Raw genomic sequence first — 21,676 nt, 5'->3', positions numbered from 1 at the left:
GGGTTGTTGAGTTTCAGGGATAACTAAGGTGCCCTGAGGTTCAAAGGCCAGACAGGGGCTTGTGGCCTAGCAACCTGTGCTCTTATGATCTGACTCTGACCCTGACCTTTTCCCTCCTTTTTTCTATTCCATGGGGACCATCAATGGAATAAACAAAAATCAAAATGAGCAAATCATCGTTAGATGAAACATGTCTCTAGACAAGTTTCTAGTGTTAGCTACTAACCAAAGTCTAATTGATTAGGTCATGTTTTGCTTAAAGCTGTTATTGACCATTCCTGGGCTCTCTAGAGGGACAGAACTCATGGGCTCTCTAGAAGGATATATATATATATATGGGAGTTTATTAAGTATTAACTCACACGATCACAAGGTCCCACAATAGGCCATCTGCAGGCTGGGGAGCAAGGAGAGCAGTCCGAGTTCCAAAACTGAAGAACTTGGAGTCCGATGTTCAAGGGCAGGATGCATCCAGCACGGGAGAAAGATGTAGGTTGGGAGGCTAGGCCAGCCTCTCTATTCATATTTTTCTGCCTGCTTATATTCCAGCTGCATTGGCAGCTGGTTAGACTGTGCCCACCCAGATTAAGGGTGGGTCTGCCTCCCCTGGCCCACTGACTCAAATGTTAATCTCCTTTGGCAACACCCTCACAGGCACACCAAGGAGCAATACTTTGTGTTCTTCAACCCAGTCAAGTTGACACACAGTATTAGCCATCATCTCTGGTAACTTCCCAATATTTCCTTTGTATCCATATCTTCACTGCATCATTTCCATACCTGCACGCCCCAACTGGCAACCAGGGAGTGCAGGGGGCCTGGTGACTGAGAAGGCTATTTTCTGCTTATGGTCCATGTGCTTTCTCCCCCGCTTTTCTTATTTAATGTCTGACTCTCCCCCACAACTGGATTGTAAACCCGGTGAGGGCAGAGACCTTGTTCATTTTATTCTCTGAAGAATCCCCAGCATGTGCTGCATGCATGTTGGATGGCCGGATGGACAAATGCATGAATACCAAGCTTAGTGGGTGAGCAGGCCTGGGCTTACAGGCTGAAGGACTTTGGGTAACTCCCTTGACCTGCCTCTACCTGAGGTCTACTGTCTGGCTGATGGATACAACTCTAGGTTGAGATCCAAAGCTGGGAAAAGCAGAGAGAGGATCAGTTTGGCTTGCATCCTAGCTATAGCTATGGGACTGTTTACTAGTAATACACACGGAGTCATCCACTGTGCATTTGGGAGATGGGGTGGGGAAGGGTAGTGGGAAGGGAGCCTGCGTAGGATAGCATCTGGTTGTTTTACTCATGATTCTAAGAAATTTTTTGGTTGCTTTTGAGAGGGAGGGTCCCAAGGAGATGCTTTAGAGGTCATGTTCTCTGCCATTTCTTTGAAATTGCGACCTTATCGGCATCTTTACACATGAGGGTTATAGATGTGTGGACAGGATGAAAGTGATCGTAGATGAGATGAGCAGAGAACGCCACCCATAAAAGAGAGGCTCATTTCCAAAGGTAGCTTATGGAAATGTGCCCTCCTACTTGGTAATCACACCACAGAGAAATTGCATGCCTATTGGTACAGAGTTAATCATCAGTAAAAGATATATCATGTTATTCATGTTGGTCCTGGTGGCACAGTGGCCCCAGGGCACTCATTTAGATTCATGAATTTTCCCACCTACATAAAGAAACTCGTTATCCTTCCATCTATTTATCTGCCCACTATTCTTTCTGACGCCCCCACAGCCTCTTTCTCTTGCCCTGTGACATCTGAGCTGCTGTCATCTGCTTGAGGTCAGCAGAGTTTCTGATTGTCCCACAGGACAGCTAGAGGCACGGGGGGCCTGGGCGAAGCCTGCTGGGAGGAGCAGTGTCCTGGAGCAGTGTCTACCCCAGCCCCTGGGTCTGTCCCTCAGCTCCCTTTATCTAGATGATCAGGGCAAGCCTCAAGAGCTGATGTGGTGAGTAGCACCACACCAGGGCAGAGGCGGCTGCAGCCTGGGGTCTGCTCCTCCAGGCCCCTTCCCAGCCTTCCTTCTGGAGCCCAGCCTGTACATCAACCCTGGTGAGGCCATCCTGACCAGGCCTTACGGGACCCAAGGCATATCCTGAGCCAGCTTGCTGACCCTCATCTGCCGTGTTTGGCTGTGCTTCACAGCCTACCCTCTGCTCCTCTCCTCTTCCCCTCCACACAGCCAGCTTCATCAGCCTTTCAAGCCCCGCTAGGTGTCTCTTCTGGGAAGCCTGTCTTGGATGCCCCTCACCCCAGACTGGCTCAGCAACCCTCAGTGCTCCACATGAGGAGTCCATGCGATATTTCCTCAAAAGCATGGAGCACAGCGTCTGGCCCAGTTCAGCAGGTATTTTTGGAAGACCTATCCTCTGTCAGTCAGCAGGGGACATAAATGTGAAAGAGGCACAGTCCCAGCCCTTGAGGGCAGGGTGACAAACTGGGATACCCCTGCTTGCATATGCTATGCTGTGAGCCATGATGGCAGCAGGAACTGGGCAGGCTCATAGAAGAGGGATATGGGAACTGTCTGGGGATTCAGGGTGGGCTTCCTGGAGGAGGTGATCCGTAGGACCAGTTACAGTGTTGGCCAGATTTCAGGAGCAGAGGGTGAGGGTAGAGTTGCCAGCAAACAGCGGAGCATAAGTGAGAAATATCCTGTGGGGTGGAGCGACTCAGAGCAACTCAGAACAGTGAGAACCAGGTTGGGATTGGGGTCAAGATGGAGCTGGGGAGACTTCTCCTCACAGCTTCTGTGGGTCATGACCTGTTTTGAATGCCTGGTATTGGGAGAGCCCCTTGTGGACTGACGCCATGTCCTGGTGACTCAGGGAGGCACAGATAGTACAGGGTGATCTCACATTCTGAACTAGCGGACGAGGTTGACAGGCCCAGATACCAGAGGAAGCAGCAGATAAAATCTTTCTGGATGGAAGGTCTCATTCTGATCTTTATCTGTGGTTTTCAAACCACTGCTTCCTTGAGTCATGGGTGGGTCGTTTGCACCCGACCACCATGGTTCCCAAATGGCAGCCACAACAGGCCTCACCCCGGGTGCTTACAGATGAACTAGCAAACTGTGGGCACTCTAGGACACCCACTGTCCTCACCTGTGCCCCTCCATTTCCCTGTGTCACTCATATTATCCTGTCTCCTTAGCTGCTTCTCTCCCTGGCCCAGACCGTAAGGAAGTGTGCCCACAGGCATGGCCAAGGGGCCAGGACTTGGTATATTTCACAAAAGAGCAGAATCAAGGACTGAGCCAGCCAGAAGGGCCAGGTCCCTAAGAGACTGCCTTAGCACTTTTCTGTATTTCCATGTTCTTGTGCTAATCTCCCTGTAGTGAATTCCCTCTGAACACCTGGGCTGTGTTAGTCATCCTAGCACCTTCCAACTACTGGAAAGAAAGTGGCTCTAGGAGCAACCAAAGGTCTAATGTTGGGTGGGTGAATCACCAGTTCTGTATCTCTCTGATTGTTGTTTTGGTAACACAAGTAATGATGGGAAATATGTTCACTGTAAAAAAAAAAAAAAATGCATACCTAGACAGCATAGAAATATAGAAATATATATTTCTATACATATAGAATACATTAATATGTGCTTACTGTAAATATATATAGTCATGTACCACATAATGACTTCCATCAACAACAGAACACATATATGACAGTGGTACCATATTATAATACCATATTTTTACTGTATTCTTTCTATGTTGAGACATGTTTAGATACACATGTACTTACCATTGTGTTACAACTGCCTACAACATTCAGTGCAGTAACAGGCTGTTCAGGTTTGTAACCTAGGAGCAGCAGGCTGTTCCAAATAGCCTGGGTGTGTAGAAAGCTCTCCTAGCTAGGCTTGTGTAAGTGCACTCTATGATGTTTACACTATGACAAAATTGCCTAAGGACCATTTCTCAGTGCATCCCCATTGTTACACAACTCCTGACTGTACGTATGTGTGTGTGCGAATAGATGAAACAAGTAAAAATACTTTCTCACGCCCCATTCCATCCTTCCCCAGCGGAAAACCACTGCTGTGTTATGATGAGTAACCTTCTAGACATTTTTTCTGTGCATTTACGTAATAAACCAATCCCTGTATATTTATGCATTTATGGTTTTTTTTTTCTTTACACAAAGAAGATTATATCAGTAGCCAGTGACTTGGTGTATTCACTTCACTTAATTTATCTTTGATTGTTTTCCCTTCTTTTTAACTGGGCTAGAACGTTCCACAGCAGGGACATAACATTCTGTTCTGCTAGAAATGGATATTTAGGTTATTTCCCTTTTTTGTTATTACAAACAGCACTGCAGGGAATCTCTTTGGCCATACATTTACATTTGTGTGTGTGGGCATCGCTATCTTTATACATACAGAATGGATTCCAAGGCACAGAATAGTACACAAAATGGAATAGTACACATATTCCATTTTGATGGCTACTGCCAAACACTCCTGAAAGGCGCCAATTTCCACCCTCCCCTACGCTGTTTGGAAGCGTCAGGTTCTCACACCCTTCCCAATATTGAGTGTTATTAAAACATGATTTGCCAGTTTGATGAGGAAAAATTATTAATATAGTCCACTGTTTGATTTGTTTCTTTAATCATGAATAAACTTAATTATGAAAAATAATACCACATTGTTTTATATTTATCTAATCTTAAGCATCTCTTCGTGTGTTTATTGGCCATTAGTATTTACTTTTCTGCAATTGGCCTGTTCATATCCTTTAATGATTTTTCAGGTGTAGGGGCCCTTATGGACTTTGGATATTAATCATTTGTTAGGTTAGTTGCTAATATTTTTCTCTCAGTGTGTTGCCTGTCTTTTATCTTTGTTTATGGCATGTTTGCCAAAGGGAAGTTTTAAATATTTATGCAGAAGAATTTGTAGAAGTAATTAGGGAATTTACATTGATTTAGGCTGGTGGTTGGTCCCTGTTTTAGCTATTGTTCGTGTGTATGTATAGATATTATGGTGATTGATAAACCTTTTAGAAGTTAAATAGATCTATGAGCACACTTATTTTCATGTATTTCCCTCAATGGTCGGATGGTGAAAGTATGACTATTACTGTGTTGGGAGTTGTAGAGGATCTATGATGCTACAAACACATTCCCTAGGCATGGAGAGATTCGGGACCACTGAGACAGAGGCTGTTCACGAGGGTTAGATGGCTGAGCAACCCCACATTTCCATTCTTACAGATTAGCATCCAAAAGAAAAAGAGCACCTCTTCTATTGTCTATATGTCACCTGTCTCAAGGAAAGGGAGTCCAGTTGCCCCATTACTATCCTTATTAACTCTGGTCACATGTCCACCCCTGCCAGAGGGTAGGGACACTGTGACTGACAGTCCAGCCTGACCACACGTGGTGGCGAAGGGTCAGCTCACTAATGGAATGAGGGTGGTAGATGGACAAGCACACAGACTGCAGGACCCACACATGCCACCCCAAGACAGTGGCAAGGAAGCTGGCCTGAAGTCAAGGAGTGAGCGTGAGACAGGCTTTCACCCACCACACATGCCTTGGTCGTTGGCTTTCTTCTGTAAAGTGCTCTCATGGGTTAAATGAGTGATTCTGAAGGCCCACAAAGCATAAAGCAGATGATGATAAATGGGGTATGTCAGATACCCACATCTGGCACCTAGCAGGTCTTCAATGAGGGATGATGGTTTTCCTCCTTGTTGTTACTGGAATTGAAGGGCATTAGGAAGAGGTTATCAGGTCCTAAGAAGTTAGTGTGTGAGTTCTTCCTCCAACTGCCCTGAGTGAGGCCCCTTTGCTTGGGATGCCCCCCGGTGTTGAGTAGATGGCAAGGAGAGGGTAGTGGCAGTGAGGAAGGGGCAGGACACACTGGGGCTCAGAAGCCCTTCTCGAATGGGAAGCTGACTTCTGCTCCACTGACGTGTACCCTGATTCTCAGTGCAAGAATAGCTCCTCAAAGTGAAATCGCCCCAGGAACTATGCATCACAACCTGCCTTGCTTCATTTCAGTCCACCTGATCCCGGTGTCAACAGCTAAGAATGGAGTAAGTAGCAAGAGTCGAAAGAGAATCATGCCCGACCCTGTGACGGAGCCCCCTGTGACAGACCCCGTTTACGAAGCTCTTTTGTACTGCAACATCCCCAGCGTGGCTGAGCGTAGCATGGAAGGTAGGCCTGACTGTGCCGCCAGGACAGACACCCCTTTGGGGACTAGTTATTCCAGCAGCATTGCACAACGGTAAGAAGCAAGATGGCCAGGACCCAAGTGCTGCAGTTGCCACCAGGCTGTGCCCTTGAATGAGTTCCTGGGTCCTTGCATTCTCCTCTATAAAATGGGAGTAACTCGCAGGACTTATGCCTGGGACCGGGGAGGTTTCAGTAACTGCTCTGAACATACCACATGGCTCACGATCAACTCACCACAAATGTTTGCCATCATCATGATCTTCAGTGAGACAGCAGCAAGGTAGAAAGGTGGCCTTGGCAGGCACTAGCGCAGCACGTTGAGACACTGTGCTTTTCAGGGTAGCCTCTTGGGACTTAGGATGTCCACAGGATGTCCTGCTGGCGTCTTGCCATAGAAGTGAGGCAATTTCTACAAGTTTTGCTTTTCTAAAAGTGTATCAGAGCGTAGTGTTGAATCATTATTGATCTCTTTATGGCCTCTCTTGTCTTATGAAAGATTTAAAGCAGAAATCATTGTTTCTAGTATTTTCATGGATCTCTCCCTGGTCTGTGCCTGTGAGTGCGGCCACATTAGTAGTTGTGCCTGCATTTCACCGGCCTCCCATGGTTTCCAGGAGGTCTGGGACATAATCAGCCTACTCACGTTCCTCTGTCCCGCCTCGTAAGACTGTTCAGTGGCCCCCATCCGGCATGGCAGCCAAGGCCCGTTCACTGTGGCTCTGCAACCCCATGGTGGCCCCTGCTGCCTCCCACTCAGATTCCCGGCACGAACATGGCCAGGTCATCCCCTTGGCCCCCTTGTGAAAGGATTGACACCTATTGAGTGATAACCAGACAATGTGCTTCTCTCTCACAGGTCATGCCCCGCATCATTTTAAGCTGGTCTCAGTGCATGTGTTCATTCGCCACGGAGACAGGTACCCACTGTATGTCATTCCCAAAACAAAGCGACCAGAAATTGACTGCACTCTGGTGGCTAACAGGTAAATTGCACTTTTTCTAAAAGTCATTTTCAAGTATCTGTTATATCCTGTAGGATGGAGAATGACAGGATAGGTGAGTGACCTACACTTGGTGAACCATACTGTTTGCAGGAGCCTGGGCTCAGAGCAGTCCTACATGTGAGTGCCATTATACAGTTGAAAAGACGGAGGCCCACAGAGGCAGGGACACCTGTTTGAAGCAACACAGCAGATATACTGAGCCCAGGCCAGTCTGAGGCTCACCCTCCCACACTGATGTTTTTCACTTCAATAAACAGTTGGGACACCGTACAGCGAGCACTGAGTTAACAGTCCTCCGCCCCAGCTTACCTGCTCCATTCAGAGCAGCAGGCAAGCCCCTTAGTGTCCTCTGAGCCTCAGCCTCCTACCTCTGAAAGGGGAATCACAAGGCTCCCCCTGCAAGGTTGGGGCAAGGAGTAAGTGAGATGACACAGACAAATGCACGTTAGCAATTGCCGGGCTATATAAATGTAAGAATTATTTTACCCTTCTAATTTTTCACAGGAGTGGAGGCAGCCTGTTCTTGGTTGAAAGCCCTTAGGATGAAACATATTTGAACAGAGAGTGGAAATTGTATGGAAATGGCATGGCCCTAAAATTAGAAGCATAGTTAGCAATAAAATGTTGGGCTAGACCTCAGCAAATGTGTCTAGAGGCACATAACATTCTAGCAGAGTTTACTGAATGAGGTCGGGAGATGAAGGAAGTGGGGAAGACGTTATTTTGATGGAATGCTTCTGGGGTGCCAGCCTGCCCCAGGAGGGTGAGCCTGGTGGAGTCATGGATTACCTCACTACAGCCAGGGCTGTTCTTTAAAAGTGACACTTGGCAGCTCGTCTTGCAGGGCCCCTGTCACAGTGATGCCAGGACCCTCTAATGGGGCCATTTTTGGCGCTCCCATTTGAGAGGTTCAGTTCCTAGGGACCAGTTGGCCTGGCTGCCTCTGCCCTCATTTTCCTTTGCCTAGTTTTATTTTATTGAAGATTCTGTATTTTTAGAAGCCATCTTAAATCCTTTGTGTAAAGAGGGTGGAGTATGCATATTTTGTTACTTAATATCATTTAATTAATGTAATCTTTAAAAACAGTAATAGTTGACTCATCATTATAAACAGGTACTTAAGAGGAAGAGTGAGCAGGAACCCCGGTGGAGGGGACCCTCTCTGGGCTGCTGACTCCCCCAGGACTGTGGGATCTGGGTCACCAGCGATACCTGCTGTCCTTCCAGGTGCTACTTCAGCTTTAAAAATTACTAAAGTTGTGACCCCTAAAAGGTGGTGTGCCCTGGAGCATGCCCATTATTCTAGTCTAGTGAAACGGAATACTGGGGCCAGCAGGCGGGGTGCAGTGAGCTGAGCCAAACACTAGCTGGCAGTCCACAAGTTTGTTGCCCCAGGGTTTCCATCCATGATGACACACCCTGCGACTCTCAAAGCCTTTGTAGTAGAAGCTGCCTCTTTGTGAATGCCATGTGCTTTATGAGGAAGGTGCTATTTTAACCCTCATAGTATTACGTTTAGCCAGCATTAAGGTTATCAGTTATTTATATGCCATATTTAGTAAATGCTTTTTTGCATTAATAAATATGAATTAAATATGCTTTTCTACATCCAAGGAAGAGAAAACATTCACTTTGATCAGCATTTATTGCACAAATTTTAGTTTTATGCTTCTATCATGTGCCAGGTACCAGAAGGTAGTACATAAGCAGGCACCTACGTGAAGTGAGGGGGCCAGCCCTGTGATGGTCCAGGGGACAGAACGTTCCCGATGGAGTAAGCAGCAAGTGCAGGGGGCCTGAGGCTGGAAGAACTGGGCAGATGTGAGCCACAATAAGACCAGGGTATGGCTAGGCTGGAGCAGTGAGGGAGGGAGTGGGCTTCTGAGGGGCTGCAGAAGAAAGGCCACTCCTTGGGGCTGCCCCTGCCCTCAGGGAGCCCAGTACCTTTGCAGAGACAGGCCCAGTGCCCAGGACACAGCGGCCCTCCATGAATGGTAGCTGGCACAGGTGGCAGCAGTGGTGGCAGCATTAGAGAAAGAAGAGGAAGAAATGGAAGAAGAGCAAGAAGTAGAAATGGAAGTAATTTGGGTGCCATATTAGGGGGCATGAGCCAGAAGAGGGGCAGCCTGACCCAACCTGGGGCAGGGAGGTGGACACGGGGTGGCAGATCAGGGAAGGCCACACAGAGAAAGGGACCAGAAGGGTGTGCAGGAGCAAGTCAGGCAGCAGCTGCTGCTGAATGGCCCTTGGGCGGTGAGACCAACACGTGCAGTGTGAGGTGGTGGACAGCTTAGTACGTTGAGGCCCTCAAAGTTAGTTTCACAGGCTTGAGCAGAAAGTTAGTTTCACAGGCTCAAGTGTGGAGTGGAAAACTGGGTGGGAACAAGGTTTTCTGAGGCTTTGAATACCCAGCAGGGGAGTGTGTCCAGGCCTGAAGGTAGCGAGAGAGCCGGGGAGTGAAAGGGATGAAAAGATGAAGGTTTCTGACAGCCATAGTGTGGAAGATGAACTTGAAGCTGGTGGCAGCTAGTGGTGGTATTACTAGGATAGTGATCCAGAGAAGAGACTTCACTCGGAATCAGAATCCACGTCCTTAAAATGCCCCACAAGGCCTGAGTGCCCTTCCTCCACCCCTTACCCGCCTGACCTTGCCCTCCACTCTCTCGTGCTTGCTCACTCTGCTTCAGCCATGATGCTCCTAGCTCTTCTTTGCACATTCGGGCACCGTATGCTGCCTCAGGGCCTTTGCACAGACTGGTTTCTGTCTCTGGAAGCCTCTTCCCACAGATAGCTTTGTGACTAGTCCTTTTACCTCCTTTAAGTCTTTGCTCAAATGTCACCTTCTCAATAAAACCTACTCAGAACACTCCAGTTAAAATGACAAGGTGCTCTTCCTTCCATCCTGGTCTCCCACAACCCCCTTAGCCTGCTCTTCTCTTTGCCATAGCATCTGTTACTTTCTAACCCAGACGAACACACACATACACACACACACACGCACACACACACAGTGTTCATTGTGCATTGTCTGTTTCCCAGGCTAGAATATAACCTCCCTGAGGGCAGATATTTTTATTTGTTTTTGTTCACTGCTCCTGCATCCCAAGTGCCTAGGACAGTGACTGGCAAACGAGTGGTGGGGTGTGATTAAATGTTCGTTGAATGAATAAATGATAGCAGCTGAAACTCAGAAAGTGGCAGCAGAGATGGAGAGAGTGGATGGGTCTTAGAGAAGGTTACAAGGTGGGATCAATAGGATTTGGTGGCAGGTTGAACACGGGTATGAAAGACAGGCAGGATGGGGCCCAGGTTTCTGACTGGGTGTCTGGCTGGTGGTGGTACCCCTCCCTGGAGTTAGAGAACACAGAAGGGAGGTATGGGGGGAAGTTGGTACAGGCATTGGTGCTACATTTGAGCTGTCCTGAAACATTCAAGAGACAGTTTCTAGCCAGTAGTAGGCTGTATAATTTTTTTTCTTTTTTTTTTTTGAGACAGAGTCTTGCTCTGTCACTGGGCTGGAGTGCAATGGCATGATCTCAGCTCGCTGCAACCTCTGCCTCCCAGGTTCAAGCGATTCTCCTGCCTCAGCCTCCTGAGTAGCTGGGACTACAGGTGCATGCCACCACACCCAGCTAATTTTTGTTTTTTTTTTTTTTTTTTTAAGTAGAGACGGGGTTTCACCATGTTGGCCAGGATGGTCTCGATCTCTTAACCTCATGATCCGCCCTCCTTGGCCTTCCAAAGTGCTGGGATTACAGGTGTGAGCCAGCCTAGCCTATATAATTTTGCAGCTCAGGGGCAATGGTTTGCTGGGAGAGAGAGGTTTAGTTGAGAATCTTCAGCATGCTGATGGCATTTGAAGCTGTGGGCTTATATTACAGACAGAACCTGAGAAGTGAGGGATGCGCCAAAACCAGAGTCCTGGGAAACACCAGCATGCGGTACTCAGAGAGAAAAAAGGATTTCAAGAGGGGCTAGGGATGTTGCAAACAGGGAAAAGTCAGGAGAGCAATGTTATGAGAGCTGAGGAAAGCAGGGCAATGCATCACATCAAGTGAGGCCAAAAGGTCCAGAAAGCTAAAGACTAAGAAAAGTACATTGGGCTTATCTTTTCATAACCTCATGTTATTAATATGTAAGATGATAAACTCTTTAATTGGCATGAATTTTAAAAATCTAGTGTGATTCCAGTTTCCAGCTAGGTATGCTCTTTTGGATTGTGTTTTCTGGTAACAGTGTCACTGGTCGTCTGCCTCCTCTGCTTGCCTTAACATTCTGTGCAGAACTCAGTCATTGCTGAGGTTTTAAATAAACAATGAATTTTCTCATGGGTGTGTAGATTAGCCTTGGGGTTCAGCCTCAAACTTTGTGGTATATATAGATGTGAATAATGCATATAAAAGTGAAAATAAGGACTCCAAAGTGAATGACTTGAAGACTCAAGATAGTAACACTTTTGATTCTTCCAGTTTTCATTATGAAAGAAGATTTTCAATGAGCCCATAATAATATGAGTTTTTACTCAAGAAAAAGTTATTTTCATGAATATAATTATGTCTGCATTAGTCAGGGTACACCTATTTTATAAGCTTATTTTGTCGCACAGGGACTCATGAATGCATTACCTTAAATAACAAGGAAGTTTAGTTCTTCCTCATGTGAAGGTCTGAAATGTGTGTTCCAGATCGTGCTAGTCAGCTCCACCTGGTCATTCAGGACCCCAGGTTTCTTCCAGGTTATTGCTTCTACCATCCCCTGGGGATGGCTACATGGTTGAACCCTGGTTGTGCCATGCCTAAATAATGGCTGGAAGGAAGGAAGAGAATGTGAAGTGGGCATACTCATGATCAGAAAGCCTAAACCCAGAAGTGGCATACATCTTTCCATTCTATTGGTGAATGTGGCTTTACCTCATTTCAGGACCTCAGAAATAGGATCTAACCAAGTTCTTAAGAAGAGAATGGATTTTAGTGTGCAACTAGTACACTAGTCTCATCCACAGTAGCCTTTAGTTTTTATACATTCATCCCTTGGTATACACAGAGGATTGGTTCCAGGATCCTCCTTGGATACCAGAATCTGAGATGCTCAAGTCCCTTATGTAAAACGGTGTTGTATTCACATAGAACCTGCGCACATTCTCCCATGTACTTTACATCATCTCTAGATTACTTATAATACCAAATACAACGTAAATGCTATGTAAATAGTTGTTATACTGTGTTTTTTATTTGTATTATTTTTATTGTTGTATTGTTATTTCTTATTGGGTTTTTTCCAAATATTTTTGGATCCACAGTCGAATCTTCCAATGCAGAATCTGAGGAGATGGAGGGCTGACTATATTTTCATCAAAATCTGAATATTTTAACAAACAGTATGGGAACTTATCGTATTCATTTCTACAGATTATGGAAGGCTTGCTATTTTCATGAAGCATCCAAGGATGGGACACTTCACAGTTGAATTCACTCACATATATTTTTGGAACATATGCTGTATGCTAAGCACCCTCTGGGCTCCAGGGATGGAGCAGTGGACCAGGCAGACAGGGCCTGGGTGGTCAGATCCAGGCCCAGGACTTGAGTTACCTGGTCCACTTTCCACTAAAAAGATAGAGCCATTTGTTGTCAAATCTTTTTTTTCTTTTTCTTTTTCTTTTTTATGAGACAGGATCTTTCTTTGTCACCTAGGCTGGAGTACAGTGATATGATCACAGCTCACTGCAGCCTCTACCTCCTGGACTCAAGCGATCCTTCTGCTTTAGCCTCCTGAGTGGCTGGGACTATAGGCCTGAGCCACCATGCCTGGCTAGTTTTTGTATTTTTTGTAGAGACATGGTCTCCCTATGTCTCAAACTCCTGGCCTCAGGCAATCCTCCCACCTTGGCCTCCCAAAATGCTGGGAGTACAGGCATGAGCCGCTATGCCCGGCCTGTTAGCCATTCTTTAAATGAAGTCTTTCTTCCACGAGTCTTCATCTTTGCATGCCAAAAACAAAAACAAACAACAAAAACAGAACAAAACAAAAATAAAAAACATTGGAATGAATACAGTTAGATATAATTAAGCAATCAGATGCCCTGAAAACCTGGGTCGTCTCAGCAAACACTTCCAGTTGTGAAATTCCATTTCTAAAATTGGCAGCAGAGCTTTCTCAGATCCTCAAAAAAATCTCCAACCTGAAATAATGGCCTGGTGCAGAACATTTGACTCCTGTCGATGGATACCCTTTGTTATGTGGATTACTCTTGGCAGCCTCATTGTCAGTCTGGACATTTTATTTCCCAGTTTGCAAACATTTATGTGCTTTAGCATCAGGCAAAATAACATACCCTGTTTTTATGGAAAGGCATAACTCCTTTTAGCCATCCAGGGTGATTTATTAGACTATACTACATGTCTGGATTAGCATTCCCTAATGTAAAAACATATTTTTTAAAAGATGGATTTTTTTTTTTTTTTGCTTTGTGTTTTTGATAGATAATAAACTCATTTTGGCAGCCATTTTTAAAGCACTTTCAAAGGTAATTGGGCCTTCAGACAGCAGGGGTTTGCCCTAAGAACAGTTTATCTTTGCTTCTTTTCATGGTGATTCTTACAGAATTTAGTCATGAACTACTCTATCTGTCCACTTCTCTTCAGCTGGAAAATGTATATACATTCATAGGCTACTTCATTATTCAAAGAAAATATGTTTATATTCATAGATCATTTCATTATTCAGGGTAATTGTATATTAGTGACTAGAAAGATTTACCACATATACTTTGTGGCAGAAATATAGATACTCTCAGATCTCATATATAAACTTTTTTTGACATTTATTATTACCCTATATTAAATGAGAGGTTGTATGTCCAAAATGTGGAGTGAATTGTAAGAGATCCTGGTTATTTTACTCAGTTAACAATTTTCCTAAAGGAAGATTTTTCAGAGGTCAGAAAAATTAAGGATTATGGGCGACCTTGGTAAAGGATAGGGTAGATTTTCTAGGAGGAAGGGATAGCTTGTGGAAAGTGGTGGAAGTGTTGAAGAATGAGGTGCATTGTGTGTTGGAGGAAAGCAGGCCTTTGGCTTGGTGTGGCCAGAGCACAGTAGTAGGGTAGAGAGGGCCAGTGAGTACCAGGGCAGGGCCAGAACAGAGTGACAGGCTGTGTGTGGGCCCTTCCAGAAGGTGGTGATAGAGAAGGGTAGTGACTGGTCAGAGTTACCTTTTAAATCAATCCTTCTGGCTGTGGAGAAGGCAAGATTATTAGAGGGGCATGCTTAATCAGCAAGAAGACCAAGAAAGAGCTCATTGCCAGCCAGACAAAAGCTGCCTGAGGCCAGAACCCAGGTAGTAGCTGTGAGTATGAAGGAGAAGGGGATGGAAAAGCACCAGGAGGAAGAATCTGCAAGACATGGGGAGCAGACAACATGTGCAGGGGCAGGGAATGGAGAGAGTGGGACGACGCCCAGTCTAGGCGTGACTGCTGAGTGGGTGTTGGCACCTCCCAGAGAGCAAGCCTGGAAGATGGTGCAGGCTGGGGAGCCGGAAGGTAGACGGCGAAGCTGAATCCCACAGTACTGAGTTCAGCAGAGGTTAGGAACTCCGGCCGACCTCACAGAGGGGATTTCGTGTGTCAGTGTCAGTGGTGGAGAAATAATGAAATTGGAATTGCAAAGTGATTGAGCCAGTACCTGTTACTGTGGGTGCAAAAGGCCGCGACACACGTGGGATTTGGCTCGCTGAAGCTGGAAACTGTTTGGACTCCTCTGTAGCACTCTGACCTCTAACTCTCTCTATCATCTCTCTAGGAAACCATATCACCCAAAACTGGAAGCTTTCATTAGTCACATGTCAAAAGGATCCGGAGCCTCTTTCGAAAGCCCCTTGAACTCCCTGCCTCTTTACCCAAATCACCCGCTGTGTGAGATGGGAGAGCTCACCCAGACAGGTATGTGTGACAGCCACGTGCTCGGGGGTTCCCCCACCCGCTCTTCTGCTTGCATACCTTCCGAGCAGTTCTCCTGGGTGGGGTGCTGTGCAGCTCAGAGGGGTAAGCAAGGACTGGCTCTGCGAGGAGCTCGTTCACTAGGGCCTCTAAATAAACATCAGAGTTATCAAAACTAAATATCCACAAGCATTACTTTAGAACAAGGGTTTTCATCCTAGCAGATCCAACACCCTCTTTGATTACACAATTAACTATTTTGCAATCTCCCTCAACTATCATGAAGTGAAATTTAAATATAATATATTTAGCCGGGCATGGTGCCTCACTCCTGTAATCCCAGCACTTTGGGAGGCTGAGGTAGGAGAATCGTTTGAGCCCAAGGGTTTGAGAGCAGCCTGAGCAACATAGTGGAGCCCCGTGTCTACAAACAATTTTTTAAAATTAGCCAAATATGGTGGCACGTGCCTGTAGTCCCAGCTACTCAGGTGCTGAGGTGGGAGGACCACTTAAGCCCAGGGGAGGTCAAGGCTGCAGTGAACCATGATCATGCCACTGCACTCCAGCCTGAGTGACAGAGTGAGGCCTGTCTCAATAAGTGAATGAATGAATGAATGAATGAATGAATGAAATCTTTCTATGCAGTTAATTATTTAAAAGTCATACCAGGGTACCCAGCTATAACAAACAAAAAGAAACTGATTTATTACCTAATTATATGTGTCTCAGTATAAATGCTTAAGAACAACTACACTAGAAAATAGAATGAAATCTTCAAATGCTTGTACATAAATGTGACTCTGACAGCTACAAATGCAGATGATTGATGGATGCTGTATTGGTGACTCTAATACCACATGTTAGGACATGGTTTTTCTGAAATTCTGATCAAAACAAAGTATAGATGTTCCTTAGTTTATATTGTATTTCTGGAAAATTCAGCCAACATTAATATTATTCAAAAATGGTTTTGTGTTCCAGACACGAAAAAACAGAATTAGATTCTACAGGCTAAAGTACTCAAATATGTTTTGTACGTGATGGAGTGTCTTGTGCTGCATTCAAAAGTTTTGTGGGACAGAGACACGTGTCCTTTCTGGAGACTATCTAGCCCCCAGCCCCCACCCACTAGGTGCCAAGAATGCCCTTCCCCATATTATTGTGATAACTCCACCCCCAAGCCCTGTCTGAAGGCAGTAGCACTCTTGCTGAGAACTGCTGGTTAGACTCTCTGGTTAAAAATAACAGAAACCACTTCAAGCGAAAAAGGGAAATTTATTATAAGGATTCAGGAATGACTCACAGACTCTAAGACCAAGAGTTTGATCAGACCTCTAGAGACTGGAACCAGGAATAAAAAAGCTCTCTTGTCCCTGCTTCTCTCTCTGATTTTTTGCTGTGTCTATCAACAGAATTACAATCCCAGCCACACATACACAGATGAATTTGCAAATGCAAATTCTTGAGAGAGAGAGAATCCTTGAGGTCCTAGGGGTTAGCATCCATCAGCCCTGGCTAACAGGTCAGGGTGACTGTGCAGAGAACAGGAGGTGAGGGTGCCAGTCTCTGGATCCAGGAGCTGCTACCTGAGAAGAAGCTGGGGGGTTGGTCCTCACACACCTAATCATTCATTCAGATCGTTCTTCTCCACTCATCTATCATTGTCATTGTTTCTAAATTAGTATTACTCCAGAAATCATTTTTGTAATACTGTCTGCTCCTGTTTCCTCGTTCTCTTTTAATGGTTACTTTTATTTCTATTTTAAATATCATGAAAAATGCATGGCTGTTGTAAACAGCTTTTGTCCCTGGTGCACTTATGGCAGCCCACAATAACTATGTAAGATAAGATTGCTCACGAGTGCCTACCCTGTTGAAGATGCTTTGGCAGCTGCTGAGTGTGAGAGGGGTAGCAGGATGAATAGGACCCTCCTGCCTGTCCTAAAGGAGCCTGCAGCTGCAGCAAACAATGCGTGTGGAGACAACTGCCTGTAATGCCGGATACTGCAGGGCCTTAGAGAGTAAACACAGGCCTTGGAGTCAGACAGACCTGTAGCATGGGGAGGAGCCTGTCTTCCCAGTGGCTGGTGGTGAATTCAATGAGGTAGCATGTGTAGAGTGCCTAGTGCAGTGCTGGCATATGAGAGGCTCCCAATAAATGCAGTTGATGTCGTTATGGTCCAGCAGCATGTGGGAAGAGGAAGGAATTATTAACTTGACCAGGGAGAAGATGAAGGAAAGCACTACAAAGAAGGTGGTGTTGGAGCCAGGCCCTGGGAGGATTTCTCTAGGGAGAGAAAGGGGAACAGTATGAACAAAGCCATGAAGATGCAGGCTATGTTTGGCAAGTATAAGAAGCCCTAAATAGCTAGAACTTAGTATTTCAGCATGAAAATGTAAGGGACTAAGAGCATAAAATTAGGACCAGATGGGGCCTTGGGTTTTAGCTCTGCCAGTTTTTAACTGTGAATGGTTCAAGGCCTTCATTTCTTCATCTGTAAAATAAGGAAAATGGGGATAATAATAATAATATACCTTCTTCATTGGGTTTTTGTTTTTCTGAGGATTAAATGAGAAAGCCCTGGCACACAGTAAGCACTCTAACTTTATGTGGCCTAACCAAATAAAATAGGCCCAGCAGTGAACTAGGGCGAGACACAGAATCTTAATGTTTGTCTCTCACGGTGTGCGTGTTTTTTGCAAAGCGTCTTGGAAATGCTAAAGCCTGTTCCAGCCTTTAGTTCCTGGGTTCCTGGGGCAGTTTTGCTCTCAGCACTCTTCATTCACAGTAGGACCCAGACATCCTTTGTGGGTTTTGCTGAGCTGTTCCCTTTCCCGGGGGAATGTATTTCCCTCTGTCTCACAATTTTCAGCTGAAGTTGTCTCATCTTTGCAGTGGGATTTTTCATACTGCTTGGACATCTGGATAAACGGTGTCACTGGTCTCAGGGCCTGTGTGTAGAACTCATGCCCATGACAGATTGTGTCCTGCTACCTCCTACTACAAGATGAGAGTGAGCTTGTTTTTGTCTTGGGTTCCCTTCTCTGCTTAAAGATAAGGCTTTTTCCAGTTTTAAAAGTTAATTTATTATACTGTGATAGTTCAAAACTAAAACAGTACTAAGAGGTAAACTTTAAATTCTTGCTTCTACCCATGTTCCATCTACCTCATTTTTGTACCTCCATCACCCCCAAGGAACCATTGAGATTAGTTTCTTATACAATGTTCAAAAGTTTCGTTATGCAAAACTCAGGCAACTGCAAACACACATTCTTATTTTTCCCTCTTTTTCGTTTTAAAGGAGCATAATCAATATACTGCTCTACGCTTGGCTTTTTTCAAGTATTCTGTCTGGGTATCAGGAGATTCTTCCATATCATACAGAAAGTGCATGTGTGTTGACGAGTCTGTAAAGCCCTCAGGATCAGGCAGAACGTGCCCAGCAGGTTATCAGAGAACATTCGGTTGGCAGGCTGGGGAGGGTGGGGTCATGGAGGGGACTCTCCAGCAGTGCGGAGACAGCAGCAAGCAGAGAATCTGCGGTCAGCCTTTGCCTGAGCGGTTTCACTGAGCACTCCCTGCACACGGAGGAAAGCTGGACAGGAGGGAAAAACCTCTCCGTAGGCCCATGCAATTACAGAGATCCCCTGGCTGGGCAACTCCTAACGCTGAGACCCACCAGTCACAACACTCTCCCCAGGGAAGAGGCCGGTCTGGAGGACAGGTGCGAGGCAGATGGCCCAAAGGCCGTGGTTCCCAAGGCCAGGGCCCCACTCTGCTCATCCTTCATGGATACCCCCAAGAGGCTCCCTTCACAAGCTGTTGTGAACTGGAGCTTGTAACTTCCACACCACGGGGAAACAGGCTGGATGCCATTCTCTTGCACTACACCCTTCCCTGAAACACTCCAGACCTGGACACTGACCCCACCTCCCCTTGCTGTTTCTTTTGCTCAGCTGGAAGTAAGGAAAGCTTTGTGTGCTTGTGTTTCAGGAGTCGTGCAGCATTTGCAGAACGGCCAACTGCTGAGGGACATCTATCTAAAGAAACACAAACTCCTGCCCAATGATTGGTCTGCAGACCAGCTGTATTTAGAGACCACTGGGAAAAGTCGGACCCTACAAAGTGGGCTGGCCCTGCTTTATGGCTTTCTCCCAGATTTTGACTGGAAGAAGATTTATTTCAGGCACCAGCCAAGTGCGCTGTTCTGCTCTGGAAGCTGCTATTGCCCGGTAAGAAACCAGTATCTGGAAAAGGAGCAGCGTCGTCAGTACCTCCTACGTTTGAAAAACAGCCAGCTGGAGAAGACCTACGGGGAGATGGCCAAGATCGTGGACGTCCCCACCAAGCAGCTTCGAGCTGCCAACCCCATAGACTCCATGCTCTGCCACCTCTGCCACAATGTCAGCTTTCCCTGTACCAGAAATGGCTGTGTCGACATGGAGCACTTCAAGGTAATTAAGACCCATCAGATCGAGGATGAAAGGGAGAGACGGGAGAAGAAATTGTACCTTGGGTATTCTCTCCTGGGTGCCCACCCCATCCTGAACCAAACCATCGGCCGGATGCAGCGTGCTACCGAGGGCAGGAAAGAAGAGCTCTTTGCCCTCTACTCTGCTCACGATGTCACTCTGTCACCAGTTCTCAGTGCCTTGGGCCTTTCAGAAGCCAGATTCCCAAGGTTTGCAGCCAGGTTGATCTTTGAGCTTTGGCAAGACAGAGAAAAGCCCAATGAACATTCCGTCCGGATTCTTTACAATGGCGTCGATGTCACATTCCACACCTCTTTCTGCCAAGACCACCACAAGCGTTCTCCCAAGCCCATGTGCCCATTTGAAAACTTGGTCCGCTTTGTCAAAAGGGACATGTTTGTAGCCTTGGGTGGCAGTAGTACAAATTATTATGATGCATGTCACAGGGAAGGATTCTAACAGGTATGCAGTACAGCAGTATAGAATCTGCCAATATAGGGCACTGGGAAAAGTCCACTTCTAGTTCTGTCTGTTGCTAAGGGTAGAAGATTATTGCTTTTTAAAGGCTAAATATTGTTTGTGGGAACCACAGATGGTTGGGGTTGAACAGTAAGCACGTTGCTGTAATGTGGTATGTGAATTTCTTGGTACAAAATGGCCAGTTCATAGAGGAATAGAAGGTATTTGTTTAGAAGCCAGAGTTTGCTTAGAATGCCAGAATAATGTAGTTCAAGACCCGAAGTCACCAATCCAAGTTTGCACTCTTCTGGCCTGCCCCATGGTACTATGTGATGGAACCAGCACACCTCAGCCAAAAATTTTTTAATCTTACACATTTTTACCTTGCCCTTTTTAAGAATTTCTTAAAGTGATTTATCTAAAATAGGGGTTGCAAACTTTTTCTGTAAAGGGCCAGATTGTAAATATTTCAGACTACGTGGACCAAAAGGCCACATACAGTCTCTGTCATAACTACTCAACTCTGTTCCTGAAGCAGGAAAGCAACCACAGACAGTATGTAAAGGAATATGTGTAGCTGGGTTCCCAGGCCAGACAAAACAGATGGTGGCCAGATTTGGCTCCTGGGCTGTAGTTTGCTAACCCCTAATCTAAAAAATAGGCTATTCTACAATTGCACGTCCAGCACTTTGAGAACGAGTTGAATACCAAGAATTATTCAATGGTTCCTCCAGTAACTTCTGCTAGAAACACAGAATTTGGTCTGTGTCTGACACTAGAACAAAACTTGAGGATAAGTAAACATTGAATTAGAATGAATCATAGAAAACTGATTAGAAGAATACTTGATGTTCATGATGATTATGGTACAAGATAGTTTTAAGTATGTTCTAAATATTTGCTGTAGTCTATTTGCTGTATATGCTGAAATTTTTGTATGCCATTTAGTATTTTTATAGTTTAGGAAAATATTTTCTAAGACCAGTTTTAGATGACTCTTATTCCTGATGTAATATTCAGTGTACTGTACCTGCTTGGTGGTTAGAAGGAGGCTAGAAGATGAATTCAGGCACTTTCTTCCAATAAAGCTAATTATGGCTCATTCCCTTTGACAAGCCGTAGAATTGGGTTCATTTCTAAAACATTTTGATCAGTTTCAAATGGTAAATTCTGATTGATTTTTAAATACGTTTTTGGAAGAACTTTGCTATTAGATAGTTTACAGATCTTTATAAGGTGTTTTATATATTAGAAGCAATTATGATTACATCTGTGATTTCTGAACTAATGGTGCTAATTCAGAGATATGGGAAGTGCAAGTGAGATTCTCTGGCGTTATTGGCATTCCAACTTTTTCTCTTTGTTTTTGTCCAGTGTTGCATTTGAATATGTCTGTTTCTATAAATAAATTTTTGAAAAATACCTATACTATACAACTCACGGTTTGTACCTGTAAGTCACTCGAGTTATTTTCAAGTGAGAGCCAGTATTTTATTTTTCCCCCTTCATTCAAATGTCATGCAGAGAACCAGTATTTTACAATTTTATTTTAACTGCTTCACTTATTGCTGAAAGTTGTGTTATCTCTCAAGTATTCAAA

The 21,676-nt window shown here is 45.3% G+C and overlaps 1 protein-coding gene across 4 annotated transcripts in view; it reads left to right on the top strand.

The window, feature by feature from the left end:
- The window catches only part of PXYLP1 (2-phosphoxylose phosphatase 1), a 71,358-nt gene extending 49,846 nt beyond the window's left edge, over positions 1 to 21,512 (top strand). For 2 of the 4 annotated variants that reach the window (XM_033212482.1, XM_033212484.1), the window contains 4 exons: positions 6,028 to 6,186; positions 7,061 to 7,187; positions 15,008 to 15,147; positions 19,139 to 21,509. In XM_033212482.1, coding sequence (XP_033068373.1) covers positions 6,028 to 6,186; positions 7,061 to 7,187; positions 15,008 to 15,147; positions 19,139 to 20,076 — 1,364 coding nt within the window. In that variant the 3' untranslated portion in view covers positions 20,077 to 21,509. Of the gene's footprint in view, positions 1 to 414; positions 2,361 to 6,027; positions 6,187 to 7,060; positions 7,188 to 15,007; positions 15,148 to 19,138 lie in introns of those variants that run through there. The other 2 variants (XM_033212483.1, XM_033212481.1) reach the window with 2 other exon arrangements.
- Positions 21,513 to 21,676: the final 164 nt, after the last annotated feature.

This window comes from Trachypithecus francoisi, unplaced genomic scaffold (genome assembly GCF_009764315.1).
Source record: "Trachypithecus francoisi isolate TF-2019V2 unplaced genomic scaffold, Tfra_2.0 Lachesis_group0, whole genome shotgun sequence".
NCBI classification, from domain to species: domain Eukaryota; kingdom Metazoa; phylum Chordata; class Mammalia; order Primates; family Cercopithecidae; genus Trachypithecus; species Trachypithecus francoisi.
Note: the sequence above shows the minus strand (reverse complement) of the source record. Positions and strands in the feature narration are given on the sequence as shown.